The 16,126-nt window shown below is 45.8% G+C and overlaps 1 protein-coding gene and 1 pseudogene across 1 annotated transcript in view; one reads left to right on the top strand and one right to left on the bottom strand.

The window, feature by feature from the left end:
- LOC148479057 (protein kinase C delta type-like) overlaps window positions 1-12,018 on the bottom strand; it is a 65,543-nt gene extending 53,525 nt beyond the window's left edge. Inside the window, exon 1 of the mRNA XM_088455012.1 lies at window positions 11,523-12,018. Within this exon, the coding sequence (XP_088311138.1) occupies window positions 11,523-12,018 (496 nt within the window). The remainder of the gene's footprint in view (window positions 1-11,522) is intronic.
- The window catches only part of LOC148479058 (serine/threonine-protein kinase PLK2-like), an 82,695-nt pseudogene that overhangs the window by 10,876 nt on the left and 55,693 nt on the right, over window positions 1-16,126 (top strand).

Consider the following 16,126-nt stretch of genomic DNA (forward strand, 5'->3'; position numbering starts at 1 on the left):
ACCACAACCCAGCTCTAGCCAAATACTTCTCACCAAAAACTGGGGATGACTAAGATACCCCCCTTTCAATATGCGTAACCTGCGCTGTGAAAGTCTCACCACCCCTTACTATGGCACAGTCCAGACACTTCCGCAAAGAAAGCGCCCAATTGTCCACCCCGCATAGGTAGGACACACTCCCTGTCCTTCAAAGGGGCAAGTGCCCCACAGCAACCACTTATGCCACATGTGCCCGCTGGTTAGTATCGCCTTCCCGCCTACTGCTTTAAAATTGTTTAGTAAAGGACAAACACACGGTTTTGGGTAGGGAGCGAGGGGCTTCCAACTGAAAAAGAGGCTGAACCTATTCAAATTTAGCCTTAAATAGAAAAACTCATTATGCAAGCCCCTTGAAACTCTAATTGGCTAACTGTCAACTAATGAAAAAAGGGCCTCAAAAAGGAGAAAACTGCCTAGCAAACAAATTCCCTATTACTGACCAATCACAAAAACTGAGGACTCTTATATAGCCTCATGCCTATGCAGCCCTCAGCTAGTCTAATTAATGGGTACCCAAAACCATTAAATTGCAACACTTGGCGCCCACTAATTATCGCCGCCCACAAAACAATTAAATTGCCCCTATAGTATATAATTCTGCTCATAATAACAGTATATACACACACATTTTTCTAATCTCATCAACTATGTTAATCCAATAGCATCAGAAATCTAAAGTATGTGAACTAAATATTTCCTTTTGTGACAAACAGGACTGTCTGCAACATTTGTGTTTGCATTACATTTGCCTATAATGTGTGGTCACATGACAGCACTGCTACTATCTGGGCCGAATTAAGGCTTGTGGGGGCCCCAGGGCAACTAAATTGTGGGGGCCCCTCCAAACCACACAGAGCCCACCCCCCTCCCTGAAAGACCCACCCAGAGCCTACCCCCGCCACATGAAGACAGGGACAAACGTAGGATTTTTTTTGAGGGGGGGGCCCTGAAAATAAATTTATATATATATATATATATATATATATATATATATATATATATATATATATATAGAACCCATTTGAATCCGGCACTCATAATAAAAATTTGTACTTGCCCAGGTGCCCTCTACGCACACAAGTCCAAATCTGTGTCCAAATAGTATCCAAAGTGTAGCCGCACTCACGGGACTTGTTTAGATCAAGAAATTGTAAACTGCTGATAGCAGGCTTGAATTCCAACGTTTCAGATATTTAATCTTTAATCTGAAACGTTGGAACTCAAGCCTGCTATCAGCAGTTTATAATTTCTTGATCTAAACAAGTCCCGTGAGTGCCGCTACACTTTGGATACTATATATATATATATATATATATATATATAAATCATACACTCACACATAAACAGTATACACACGCTAATACATATATACATATTAACACATGGACACTAGAACATATATACATATACACACTAACACATACACAGTATACACATAACATACTGTATACACCATGACATATATCCATATAGAATAGAATCACATACATACATACATACATACACACAAACCGAAACATTACACAAACATACCTTCACTTAATGCAGCAGCTACTACAGGACCAGTCCTGGTTGCAACAAGGACCGAGCACCTCGATCCATTAGGCCCCGCCCCCTCAATGTAATGCAGTGATTTGCGGGTATATGGGGCGGGGCTTGTCATATTGGCTCCGCCCCCCAATGTTGTGTGTCAGGGAGGGTTTCTATGTACGCAGAAACCCCCCTGCATCCGCAAAATGCGAGCGCTCTCTCTGAATGAGGGCGGTGGTTTCTCTTTAATGAGCCGCCCTCCTGGCTGCTCGCTAAGCTGTGGGTGACCACCCACAGCTTTAGCGAGCGGCCAGGTTGATGATCATGAGTGATGTCAGTGGTGCCGCCCCCAGATGGCAGGCGTTCCTTCGGGAACGCCTCTGTTTGGCCAGCCAGCCACCCCCCACCCTGCCTACAAAACAGTGCGAGCTGTCGATCACCATCGACAGCCGCCACTTTTGTAGTGAGCCCTGGAGCGAGAGAATCGACCCGCTTGAAAGCTAATAGGTGCTTGCGAGCGGGTCTGAATGAGACCCACTGTCTGTATCTGCTCCTGCTGCCTCTCCTCCCCTCCCCTCCTCTCCCCCATGCTGCTTCTACCACTGACTGTCTGTATAGTGCCATGTAGCCCCGTCCCCCTGCTCAGTCCCCCCCTCCCCTCCTCTCCCCCATGCTGCTGCTAGCACTGACTGGTTGTATAGTGCCATGAAGCCCCGTCCCCCTGCTCAGTCCCCCCCTCCCCTCCTTTCCCCCATGCTGCTGCTAGCACTGACTGGCTGTATAGTGCCATGCAGCCCCATCCCCTGCTCAGACCCCCCCCTCCCCTCATCTCCCCCATGCTGCTGCTAGCACTGACTGGCTGTATAGTGCCATGTAACCCCGTCCCCCTACTCAGGCCCCCCCCTCCCCTCCTCTCCCCCATGCTGCTGCTAGCACTGACTGGTTGTATAGTGCAACGTAGCCCCGTCCCCCTGCTCAGTCCCCCCCCTCCCCTCATCTCCCCCATGCTGCTGCTAGCATGGACTGGCTGTATAGTGCCATGTAGCCCCGTCCCCCTGCTCAGTCCCCCCCCTCCCCTCATCTCCCCCATTCTGCTGCTAGCACTGACTGGCTGTATAGTGCCATGTAACCCCGTCCCCCTGCTCAGTCTCCACCCTCTTCTAGTTGTGGTGCTCTTTTGCACTGAAGCTGTAATCAAAGTTGGGGGGCGCCCTGAGACAGGAGGGCAGAGGGAAACTTTAAACTGGATCTGGGGCCAAGATACGATTTGTGGAGCTTGTTAGCTATATCTCCTTCCAGAGCTTCACACTTGTGTATATGACAACTTCATCAATGCTCGGCAGAAACTGACTCGATTAAGGGAGGGGCGACAGGGGTGGTCGTCCAGGGGCCCCCACACAAAGCGACACCTGTTCCCGGGTTGAGGGTCTCATTCAGACCCACTCACAAGCGGAGCGCTCGCAAGCGGGTCGATGTTGAGGCCCTGCGCACGTGCAGCGTCCGCACTGCGAGTGTGCAAGCCCCGGAGCGAGAGAGAAATTCTCTTACTCTGGGGCTCACTACAAAAGGGGCGGCTGTCAATGGTGATCGACAACTTGCACCGTTTTGTAGGCAGGGTGGGGGGTGGCTGGCTGGCCAAACAGAGGCGTTCCCGAAGGAACGCCTGCCATCTGGGGGCGGCACCACTGACATCACTCATGATCATCAACCTGGCCGCTCGCTAAAGCTGTGGGTGGTCACCCACAGCTTAGCGAGCGGCCAGGAGGGCGGCTCATTAAAGAGTTGTCGATCACCATTGACAGCCGCCCCTTTTGTAGTGAGCCCCAGAGTGAGAGAATTTCTCTCTCGCTCCGGGGCTTGCACACTCGCAGCGCGGACGCTGCACGTGCGCAGGGCCTCAACATCGACCCGCTTGCGAGCGCTCCGCTTGTGAGTGGGTCTGAATGAGACCCTCAACCCGGGAACAGGTGTCGCTTTGTGTGGGGGCCCCTGGACGACCACCCCTGTCGCCCCTCCCTTAATCGAGTCAGTTTCTGCCGAGCATTGATGAAGTTGTCATATACACAAGTGTGAAGCTCTGGAAGGAGATATAGCTAACAAGCTCCACAAATCGTATCTTGGCCCCAGATCCAGTTTAAAGTTTCCCTCTGCCCTCCTGTCTCAGGGCGCCCCCCAACTTTGATTACAGCTTCAGTGCAAAAGAGCACCACAACTAGAAGTTGAAAATGAGGAGGGTGGAGACTGAGCAGGGAGACGGGGTTACATGGCACTATACAGCCAGTCAGTGCTAGCAGCAGAATGGGGGAGATGAGGGGAGGGGGGGGACTGAGCAGGGGGACGGGGCTACATGGCACTATACAGCCAGTCCATGCTAGCAGCAGCATGGGGGAGATGAGGGGAGGGGGGGGACTGAGCAGGGGGACGGGGCTACGTTGCACTATACAACCAGTCAGTGCTAGCAGCAGCATGGGGGAGAGGAGGGGAGGGGGGGGCCTGAGTAGGGGGACGGGGTTACATGGCACTATACAGCCAGTCAGTGCTAGCAGCAGCATGGGGGAGATGAGGGGAGGGGGGGGGTCTGAGCAGGGGATGGGGCTGCATGGCACTATACAGCCAGTCAGTGCTAGCAGCAGCATGGGGGAAAGGAGGGGAGGGGGGGACTGAGCAGGGGGACGGGGCTTCATGGCACTATACAACCAGTCAGTGCTAGCAGCAGCATGGGGGAGAGGAGGGGAGGGGGGGACTGAGCAGGGGGACGGGGCTACATGGCACTATACAGATAGTCAGTGGTAGAAGCAGCATGGGGGAGAGGAGGGGAGGGGAGGAGAGGCAGCAGGAGCAGATACAGACAGTGGGTCTCATTCAGACCCGCTCGCAAGCACCTATTAGCTTTCAAGCGGGTCGATTCTCTCGCTCCAGGGCTCACTACAAAAGTGGCGGCTGTCGATGGTGATCGACAGCTCGCACTGTTTTGTAGGCAGGGTGGGGGGTGGCTGGCCAAATGGAGGCATTCCTGACGGAACGCCTGCCGTTTGGGGGCGGCCCCACTGACATCACTCATGATGTCAGTGGTGAACTTCCGGCTCTATTAGAGCCGAAAGCTCACTGGGGCTTGCAGCAGACGAGACCCTACCACAACGGTCTCGTCACAAGTCACGATGGTCTTGACCATCGCGACCATCAACCTGGCCGCTCGCTAAAGCTATGGGTGGTCACCCACAGAATAGCGAACGGCCAGGAGGCCGGCTTTGAACATAGACGCGGCCGCCCTCATTCAGAGCGAGTGCTCACATTTTGCGAGCGGCTCTGAATGAGGTCCAGTGTGCCAAGTGATGATGTAAGGTAAGAGGGAGGAGGAGGAACACTATCTATATGTATATATGAATAAGGCCAAGATTTACTAAATAGGATAATGCTGTAAAACCCCAGAAAATGCAGTTTTCAGGGTTTTTACCGCATTCTCCATATGTACAAAGCACCGGCAAGCATCAACCCGATGGGTAACGCCACCTTTAGGTGGCATTACCCAATGGAAGCCTATGGGCTTCTTTTCAGGACACTCCTAGTTGGGAGGGATCTGATCGGATCTCTCCCATGAGCCCCCACGGCCGTCTGGGCATGCGTAGAAGGACGCCTGAGGCACTTCTGGGTATTAAACTCGGAAATCCCTCTGCCGGGCAGCATAGCAAAGGACAGCTCTTATCGGGGTAGCTGTCCTTTGCGATATTCTAGGTACATACCACGGTAATGAACTGCAGTGTGTACACGAAGACAGGCGGGATGTACCGCATTGCTAATGCAATGCTTAGTACATCCCGCCCTAAGTGTGTGATTATCTGTATGTGTGTAAATGAATGAATGTATGTATATGACTTTGTGTACCAGTATGATATATATATGTGTGTATAAGTTTCTGGCTACATGTATGTATGTGTGACAGTGTGTATGTATGTGTGTGTGACAGTATGTATGTATGTGTATAAGGGGCAGATGTAGTACTTAGCTTTGGAGAGAGATAAAGGACTTGAGTCACTTGTATGCACTGCAGTGCACGTGCATGAATTAGCATTACGATCGTACTGTGATCACTTATACAGATATAAAGCCATCGCAGACAGAGGGACAGGACATCAGCGTTTGGGGGTGCTGACGGGGGAGTGGTTGGAGAACCACAGACCTGTCTGTCTATTTGAATGCCATTTCCAAGGCGTGCATAAATAAGCCACTCCAGACGGCATACGCAGCTTGAGTACGTGTGATGACATCTAAAATTTCTGAGTAAGGACCGAGTAGCTGTAATTCTGCATGAGGGTCCAATGTTACTTGATGGTACCGATGTATACGCAGGTCTGCAAGGTATTACAAAGGTGAGATAGCGGTAGTAGGTGCCTCTATGTTGGCTTTGCGATTGCAAACATTAGCATATTTTCGCAGCAGATCTGCGTGCAGCTATAGCGATCCATAGTGAATCAGGCCCAAAGTGCCAACCAATCAGCTCTTAACTGTCATTTTTCAAACATTGCCTGTAAAATGACAGGAGCTGATTGGTTGGTATTTTATCTCTCTCCACTTTATCTCTCTCCAAGGCTTAGTAAATCTACCCCTGTACGTGTAACTACATATGTAGGTGTGTGACAGTATATATGTATATGTGTGTGACTGTATGTATGTGTATATGATGTGTGTGACAGTATATCTGTATGTGTATATGTGTGTGACTGTATGTATGTGTATATGATGTGTGTGACAGTATATCTGTATGTGTATATGTGAGTGACTGTATGTATGTGTATATGTGTGTGACAGTATATCTGTAAGTGTATATGTGAGTGACTGTATGTATGTGTATATGATGTGTGTGACAGTATATCTGTAAGTGTATATGTGAGTGACTGTATGTATGTGTATATGATGTGTGTGACAGTATATCTGTATGTGTATATGTGTGTGACTGTATGTATGTGTATATGATGTGTGTGACAGTATATCTGTAAGTGTATATATGTGTGACTGTATGTATGTGTATATGATGTGTGTGACAGTATATCTGTATGTGTATATGTGAGTGACTATGTATGTGTATATGTGTGTGACTGTATGTATGTGTATATGATGTGTGTGACTGTATATCTGTATGTGTATATGTGTGTGACTATATGTATGTGTATATGATGTGTGTGAAAGTATATCTGTAAGTGTATATGTGTGTGACTGTATGTATGTGTATATGATGTGTGTGACAGTATATCTGTAAGTGTATATGTGAGTGACTGTATGTATGTGTATATGATGTGTGTGACAGTATATCTGTATGTGTATATGTGAGTGACTGTATGTATGTGTATATGTGTGTGACAGTATATCTGTAAGTGTATATGTGAGTGACTGTATGTATGTGTATATGATGTGTGTGACAGTATATCTGTAAGTGTATTTGTGAGTGACTGTATGTATGTGTATATGATGTGTGTGACAGTATATCTGTATGTGTATATGTGTGTGACTGTATGTATGTGTATATGATGTGTGTGACAGTATATCTGTAAGTGTATATGTGTGTGACTGTATGTATGTGTATCATACTTGCCTACTTTTGAAAACTAATTTCAGGGAGATTTTAGATAGTGGTTGGACTGCCATTTGTCCTGCAGTCTATACTACCAGGAACTCGGGTGTACTGTATACATAACCAAAGTCAGCAGAATAGATATGAAAAAGGGGTTCTAGAAAATGGAAGCCACCCTAAATCACTGCAAGTGGTAATCTCAAGTCTGAGAAACGCCCCCTCCCCTCCTCATTAAAAATTATTTCACAGATCTGATACACCCTTCCGCCATAGTTTAAAATCAGACCCCACATCAGCCTCTCTCAATTATGATCATATGGTACCCCACACTTGACAAACCCCCTCCCTCAATTGGAAACATACCCCAGTCCTGATTATCTTCCCGGCCTTTCTCAATGTACTCTATAATCAGTCTCAAACATGACAACTCCCTCAATTAAAATCACATCCCAGAACTGCCCCCCAGACCTAACAACCTATCCCCCTTAATTAATAACATATTTTAGAAGTGGCCCCCCTCATACATGACAACCCCCCTCTTCTCCCTCAATTAACAGCATGTTCCAGAAGTGACAACCCCCCTTCTCCCTCAATTAACAGAATGTTCCAGAAGTGACCCCCCCTCATACCTGACAACCCACCCTTCTCCCTCAATTAATAGCATGTTCCAGAAGTGACAACCCCCCTCATACCTGACAACCCCCCCTTCTCCCTCAATTAACAGAATGTTCCAGAAGTGACCCCCCCTCATACCTGACAACCCCCCATTCTCCCTCAATTAATAGCATGTTCCAGAAGTGACAAACCCCATACCTGACAACCCCCCCCCTTCTCCCTTAATAGCATGTTCCAGAAGTAACCCCCCTCATACCTGGCAACCCCCCCTCCTCCCTTAATAGCAAGCCCAAAACTGTTCTTCCCTTCCCTGCCCCCCTCCCCCTTCACCTTCAATAAAAATAATTTACTAACTGCCTTAAATCTGATAAAAGAAAATGCATTTTAAAAATAAGACCTCAAATCAATGGGGGAAGTCCAATACTCACCAGTCTCCTGCTGCTGTTGTCCCTCCTATCTCCGGCTCTCTCTCAAAGTCTGCATGGCCGTTTGCAGCCTTCCACCAGCCATCCACCAATCAGCGTTCAGATACTCCAGCCATCCACCAATCAGTGTTCAGATACTCCTATCACTGTGATTGGTGGATGGCCAGCTCCATCCACCAATGAGGCTGCAGACAATGTTACTTGGCTTCTGCCATCGCGGCCGCGGATCCAAATCCTTTACAGTGTACCGGCCGGGCCGGCCCGGGGGAAGATGCCTTCCTGCACAGCTCACCCTCTACTTATATTTTTTTTACTAACGACGTGAGCAGACTTGGGACAGCAGCCGGGGAGGAGGAGAGGACGCTGCAGCCGCCGCCAGTCCCGCTCCCTGCAGTCAGAGATCAGACAGACTCGGGAGGCAGTGACACCTAGGCGGCCAACGTTACTCACAACTCCGTGGTAGCCGGCCTATCATATTACATTACTGTAAATGACGTTGCGTGTCGTGATGTCCTCAAGCCAGGCCCCTCCCCTTTCATATCCGACTCGCGCATGCGTAGTGCGGTGCTTTGACAGGTCAGTGGGAAATACCGGGGGATTCTCTATACTTTCCGGGGTAGCGGGAGCTCCCAGCTTATAGAGGGAGGCCCCCAGCGGAATGCGGGAGGGTAGGCAAGTCTGATGTGTATTTGATGTGTGTGACAGTATATCTGTAAGTGTATATGTGTGTGACTGTATGTATGTGTATATGATGGGTGTGACAGTATATCTGTATGTGTATATGTGTATGACTATATATGTATACATGTCCTCCCAACCATCACAATGTTGCTGGGACCTGCTGTGCACATGAGCATAGGGGGCAGCCCAGCAGCTGTGGAAGCAATGTGTACGCCCCCAGTGTGAAGAAAAATGGGTGTGTGATGTATGGCCATTTCCCCATTTAATTGCATGCAGAAGGCTCACACACTATGAGCCTGATTCAGAGTTGTACACAAACCTGATCATTTGCTTACAGCTTCGATGATGGGTGATCGGCGCATGCAGAGGATCTGTACGGCTCATTTTCTGATAAGTGTCCATGAGATCGCTTGCAGTATCCCCTAAGCTGCAGCATGATTGACATGCTGTGGCCATTTGGGGGTGGGGGTGGTGACAGTGATTGATTTACAAAATGGGGACATGTTGCCCCCATTTTGTAGGCATAACAAGGCCAGGATCTCCATCTTCTGATGCGGATTTCCTGGCCCCAGCAGAGGCGTTCCATAGGCCATTGTTAGTGAACTTAGGCTACTTATACCCCTTTCACACTGCAAGCAATAACCCGGGTTATTGTGCAGTGTGGAAGGACCCAGTTGAAATAACCTGGGTCAAGTGACCCGGCATGTCAACCTGGGTAACGAGCAGGATTGAACACGGGTTCATCCCGGCTCGCAGTGCAGTGTGAACGGATAACCTGGGTCGATGTGACTTGGGACCCGTTAGCAGCATAGGAAGAGCTGGCGCTTGGAGATGATCTCACATGACGCCAGTGACATAATTGACCCTGCAATAAGCCGGGTCATGCTGCCAGTCTGAGATTCCAAAGTGAAAGGGGTATAAGATGGCCCGTGGCTGTTAGATGGTGATTTGATGCTGTGTCTTTGGATGCACCACTCTGAGCTGGGATGCCGGCAGTGAGAGTTTTCAGCCTCCAGACGTACAATTCTGAAACAAGCCCAATGACCAAAACTTTGTATCTCAAATATCGGTCTTTAGTGACCCCCAGCCTTAAGTTCCGGGCCCCTCAAAGCCTCAATCCAGCTCTGCTTGGTCCAGTTGAGTAATTCCATCTTCAGATGGGGAGAAGGTGTAACAGATAATTACTGGCAGAGTACGTTATGTGGTCAGAGGATTTATCATATGGTTGGGTGGAGTCTGAGATCATTAGTAAATCATGGTATTGATTATTGACAAATAATGTAAGAGACATGATTGGTATGGCAGGAAATTGGAACGGAGCTGCACAAATCATTTTTGACCCTAAAGTACAGTGTAATTCTTCTAATTTCCCAGATGTAATGGGCCACATGTTCTGGGGATAGCAAAATGAAGTTAAAAAAGTATTTTTATTTGTTTGTTTAATCTTGCATCAGACGTCTGCTTTATAGGTGAACACAATAAGGATTAAGGTGGCGTCTCTATATCCTGTATTTTACAAATATGTATGTAAATATGTGTATGGGTTTCATACTCACAGATAGTGATCATCACAATTACAATAGATATAATGACTACTAAATGACTGGACACTAATGTTAATATTAAGCTTTATTTACAGATATCAATTTAGCTTTTAGATTTAAAGCGGGAATAATGTCTAATTATTGCTGCTTTAACTCTAGCGGGTAAGTCACCAAAATCTTGCAGCTGCCTGCAACCCACAGGCTATTACACTTAGCCCATAATCTTTACTTCTAATTCACATTAATCAGTACATCCAATTACTACCAGTACCCACACTGCAAGTGACTGAAGCCGCCTTGTCATTGGTAGCTCCCCATTAGCCTCTACACATCCAATTACATCACCCACACACTAAGGGGTCAATCCAAAAGACTGCGAAGGGTGCATGTTGCTCTTGCCATGGCGTTAAAACACCAGCAATGGCACGGCATTTCGCACCCCTCGCGGCCTGATCTGAGCCTGGATTCACATAATTTTGCTTGGAGCCCTACGAGGCTGTGAGCACTTAATGCGAATTCGGGATGCCGTCAAGTGCAGCCGTTGTCATGATGACTCGCACCCTGGAGTACATCGCATTTAATTGCACAGTAATACATGTGGTGTAAATGGTGCTTTACACATTACCAATACTCTTGGGGGAGATGTATCAAACCTTGGAGAGAGATAAAGTGGAGAAAGATAAAGTACCAACCAATCAGCTCCTAACTGTCACTTTACAGACTGTGTTTGAAAAAATAAAGTTAGGAGTTGATTAGTTGGTACTTTATCTCTCTCCCCTTTATCTCTCTCCAAGATTTGTTACATTTCTCCACAATATTTAATAGTTTGGTTGTAGTCCATGGGGTACAATATTTCAGCCCAGATATAGTGCAACCCCCTATTACTGTAATAAGTACAAACATTGTCATATATAAGCATTCTTGGATTTACTATTAAGACAAATACCACTAAATTAGATTTTGATGCAAGAAACAGCATGATGTAAATAAATACATGTAAATGTATTTTCAAATAATGGTATAGATATAGAGGCCTCAGCACTTGTCTACTATAGCACAGCCTACAAAATGTCATTCATGGTGTTTGTATGATAACAGTTTGTATGTATGAGTCTCCCTTACCCTGTCTCTCTGCATCTACGTGATGTTCTTTGCTCTTCTTCTTATCTCCAGGCTTCTCCTCTGGGCAAGATGACAAGTGCCTGCATCTCTTCTGTCTCTTGATGGAGACCTTCACCTCTTCCTCGGAGGGGTTAGAAATAATCCTCCTCTTGCTGTAATGTCCGTTCTTGCTCTCCTCTGCGCTGGACGATAGCTTCCTCCATCTCTTCTTCCCCTTCTTGATGGAGACCTTCACCTCTTCCTCGGAGGAGGAGTCAGATAGGATCCTCCTCTTGCTGTCATGTCCAGTATGGTTCAACTCCTCTGAGCTGGATAATAGTTTCCTCCATCTCTTCTTCCCCTTCTTGATGGAGACCTTCACCTCTTCCTCGGAGGAGGAGATGGAAATGATGCTCCTCTTCATGTCACGTCCGTTGTTGCTTAACTCCTCTGAGCTTGATGATATCTTCCTGCACCTCTTCTTCCCCTTCTTGCTGGAATTGATGCTCCTCTCCATGGTGGCCTTCTTCATCCCTGGCTTCCAACGGTCGCTCTTCCACCAGTGGTTTGAAAGTAAACTGCCCTGACACCAGCTGCAGCTTTGAAAAGTGGCATGTGCCATCAGTGGCAGTTACCTGCCCATATCCCTGTGCTACATACATGGTGTATGCTGGGCGAGCCTATATGCATGTAACATGAATAGGGAGGCATGTGTGAGATTATCACTGGATTAAATAGGGTTTTCCTAAATTATGGGGTGGGAGTCATTTTTATCAATGTGGATTGATCTGATTAAAATGTATCTATATTAAGGTGCATATTGAATTATGTTTGTCACTATTTTATTAAAAAAAAATTATAATGTATTATTTATATATTCTGTATTACCAGTTATTTATGTAGTGCACACACATATTAGCCCGTGCTTCCCAGAGAACATTTCAGTTACTGACATTAGTCCCTGGCAGTCCTTGTCTAATAAAAACATGGACATTAATCCCTGCCCCAGTGGATCTTACAACATACATGCCTACCCTCCCGGAAGTCGCAAGAGGCTCCCGATTTTTCAGGTAACCCCCCGCACCCCTGGAAGAGTAGCCACTTCTCCCACATTCTTCCCACTTCATAGTGAAGTGGGCAGAATAAGGAGATTTTTCTTGTGGACCGGCGGGTCAGCAAGTAGGGGGCGTGCCCTAATGACCTTATGATGTGTTCTTTAAATATGCCCCGTTCACGGCAAATTGCAGCGAGGGGGCGGGGCTTAATGATGCGACCCATCCCCAACTCCTCCCACCTGCTTCTCCTCCCCAGGCTTCTCCTGGGTAAGAAAACTCCAATGTCGGCAGGTTTGGCTTACAATCTGTATTCCCTATCACATGGGCTCACAGTTTATAGCAATACAGGTTGAGTCTCCCATATCCAAATATTCCGAAATGCAGAATTTTTTTTGCATGACTGAGATAGTAAAAACTTTGTTTTTTGATGGATCAATGTACACAAACTTTGTTTAAAGCACAACATTGTTAAAAATATTGTATAAAATTACCTTTAGGCTGTGTGTATACGGTGTATATGAAACATATACATTTCATGTATGTACACAAACTTTGTTTGAGCCTCAAAATTATTGAACATATTGTATAAAATGACCTGCAGGCTGTGTGTATACGGTGTATATAAATCATAAATGCTTTCTGTGTATAGATTTGGGTCCCATTCCCAAGATATTTCATTATGGTGTGCAATTATTCCAAAATACGGAATATTCCGATATCCAAAATACCCCTGGTCCCAAGCATTTTGGATATGTGAGACAGCCTGTACCAAATAGTTATTGACAAGATAAACACAAAACACACAGGTGCAGTAGTCAGCCATGGACGTGTCACTTCTCATACATACTATTATTCCTACTGGGATACAATCTGTCACTTTCCTCATTGTCCTACACTGTGTCTTACAATTTGCATACTGTATCCAGTCTCATGGTCTCTCTATACCTTTTATAAGCCAGGGATATCATGGTCTTAACTTGGGCCTGTATTCAATTTGAGGCGAAAAGTCCGGATCCGCGATATTTTTTCGCCGATGACGTAATTTTTGCCTGTTTGGCTTTTACCCCATATTCAATTTGAAAGACTTTCCACCTAGGTGGAAAGTCAATGCAATGTAATAGGCAGAAAAGTTTCGCCTATGAATGGGAGGCGGAAAAAGGTGCAGAATTGGGGTTTTGGGGTGCAATATTGCGGGAACCCCCGTGCAGTCTTCAGACAGTCCCCCAAAGGTAATCTGTGTCAACATTTTTTTTAAAAACACTTAAGGACACCTAAAAAAAAAATCACTTTCATTTTGGGGGCAAAAAATAAAAATGTTGGGGGACAAAGTTGAAAACTAGCAAACTTGACTCTGGGGGGACCCCAAGTATGCCCCAAGTGTTTTTTTGATTGCATGCTCTTGCGGCAGGTGGTTTTTTCATGATTTTTTCAACTTCACTTTAGCAACTTATAAATATGCTAACCCCCATTTTCAAGTACCCCAAATTTGATGGGATAACTTATTTTCTGGAAAAAATATTCCTGAATACTCTTCTGCATCACGTATAGAAAAATACAATTTAGCAGCTATTAAGCCCGTTTAAAAACACCAAATACCTTCAGCAAGCCAAATCGGGGGGTACCATAGGGAACCCCCATGTCAGTGCATCTTTTGGGGGGTGTCAGGCTGATTTCCCCAAATCTGACAGCACTTTCCACCTGTTTAAGTTTCGCCGGGTCCCGTTTTCGCGTGCTTTCAAATTGAATACGGGGTAAAGCAGGCACGCGCGCGATACTTTTCCGCCTACAAAACAGGCAGAGTAGGCGGAAAGTCTGGGCCGCGAAAAAGTATTGCGGCTCGGCTCAAATTGAATACAGCCCTTAGCTGGATGTAATATTACTAGTACAACTGATATATTCCTACTAGAGATGAGCTAAGCTATTGCAATTTAGGTCCTTAAGAGTTTTGTTTCAATAAAAAAAAAATTGCCATAAAATACTGAAAAATGACTTTTTCAGGTGATAATTACACAGAAGCAGGGGCGGGGGCAGGAGGCCAGGTGCCCCCAGGCCGCACCATCACCTAGAGTCCTGGGCTGCCTTCTCTGCAGTAAGCGCCCTGGTGGTCAAGTGGTTGATATAGCCGTGATCCACCTGTCGGATCTTACTACATCTTTCTGTTACTGCAGAGTGACAGAAGCCATGTAGACTATAAGTTAGTTACAGAACAGGCTGTGATACTGGCGGCCGTATTACAGGGGAGACTGCTTGTGTGTAGCTGTGGCTGTGCTCCGTGAGTCACAGATGACAGCCTGAGACACAACAAGCAGGGCCAGCAATGTGACCATATTAGTGACATGGTTGTACTGCAGCTAGCGGCTGTGTCACCCAGGACCCTCCTCAGACTTCAGGTGCCCCCACACCCAGATAACATAATAAATATATAATAAATGGAAGCGTCATTCTTAGTAGGAGGCTCCCATAATTATTAATATTAAAATATATTCAACTGACTCATATGAATATATAACCCTATATAGTACCCTCTGCTAGTAAGAGACTCCCATATAGGCAGGCGGGCCTGGCAAAAGAAATCTTGGGGCCCAGAACACTCATGTTTTTGGGGCCCCCCATCCCTTAATAGCAAAAAATGCTCATTTCATTATTTCCATTTCAGGATGGGGATAACAAGAGACAGTGAATGAAGAAATGATTTACTTAAATAAAGCTTTTTTTCTATATGTAATTTTATTAAGATATTTTAAATCCAAATATTTAAATATTGAAGTTTTTTTTTTTTTTTTTTATGTAATCTGTCTTTATTGCAAACGAAAACAGCACGGTACAGATATGGCCGCAATGGCCTACAGAAACATCAAATAAATTCAAATAACAATATGAATTCAATGGACAAATATAATCATGAGGCATGAAATGAAAGAACAAGAAAGAGTAAGTCTCAGATCGCATGGTTCTGTACGTGCTTTCAGATATTACTAAGTAAAATAAAATAAAAGTAAATATAATATTAGAAATCAAAATAACTAAGAAAATAAAATACATAAAAATTAAGAAAGAAAATATTATATAAAGATAGCAAAAGAATGGGGAAAATTAAAAGAGGATGTCGCTATATCCTAAGAGGCATTTAAGTATTGTACTTTGTACTCAGTAGTCTCTTTAAAACTCAGCCAGCAATGCCAAGTGTCTGCAAATCTCAGGGGAGCTGGTTTAGATAATGAGAGGTCTTCCATATACATATACTGGTCTATTCTTTGGAACCATCGAGATATGGGAGGACAAGTCGAAGACCTCCAATAACATGGTACAGTAGCCCTCGCAGCATTCATCAGATGACGCAACATGGATTTTTTATATATAGATAATGGAAGGTCAGACAAATTTAGCAACCAAAATTCAGGTTTATCAGATAAAGAAAGACCAGTGATCAATTCCGATAAGTGTCGAACCTTCCTCCAGAAGTCAGCTAACACTGGGCATTGCCACCAAATATGAAAAGGGGTGCCCACAGCCTGTTGACAACGCCAGCATAAATCAGATAAATTTGGAAACATCCGATGAATGTGAACA

This window comes from Taudactylus pleione, unplaced genomic scaffold, assembly GCF_031769625.1.
Source record: "Taudactylus pleione unplaced genomic scaffold, aTauple2 ptg000641l, whole genome shotgun sequence".
In the NCBI taxonomy this organism is placed as follows: domain Eukaryota; kingdom Metazoa; phylum Chordata; class Amphibia; order Anura; family Myobatrachidae; genus Taudactylus; species Taudactylus pleione.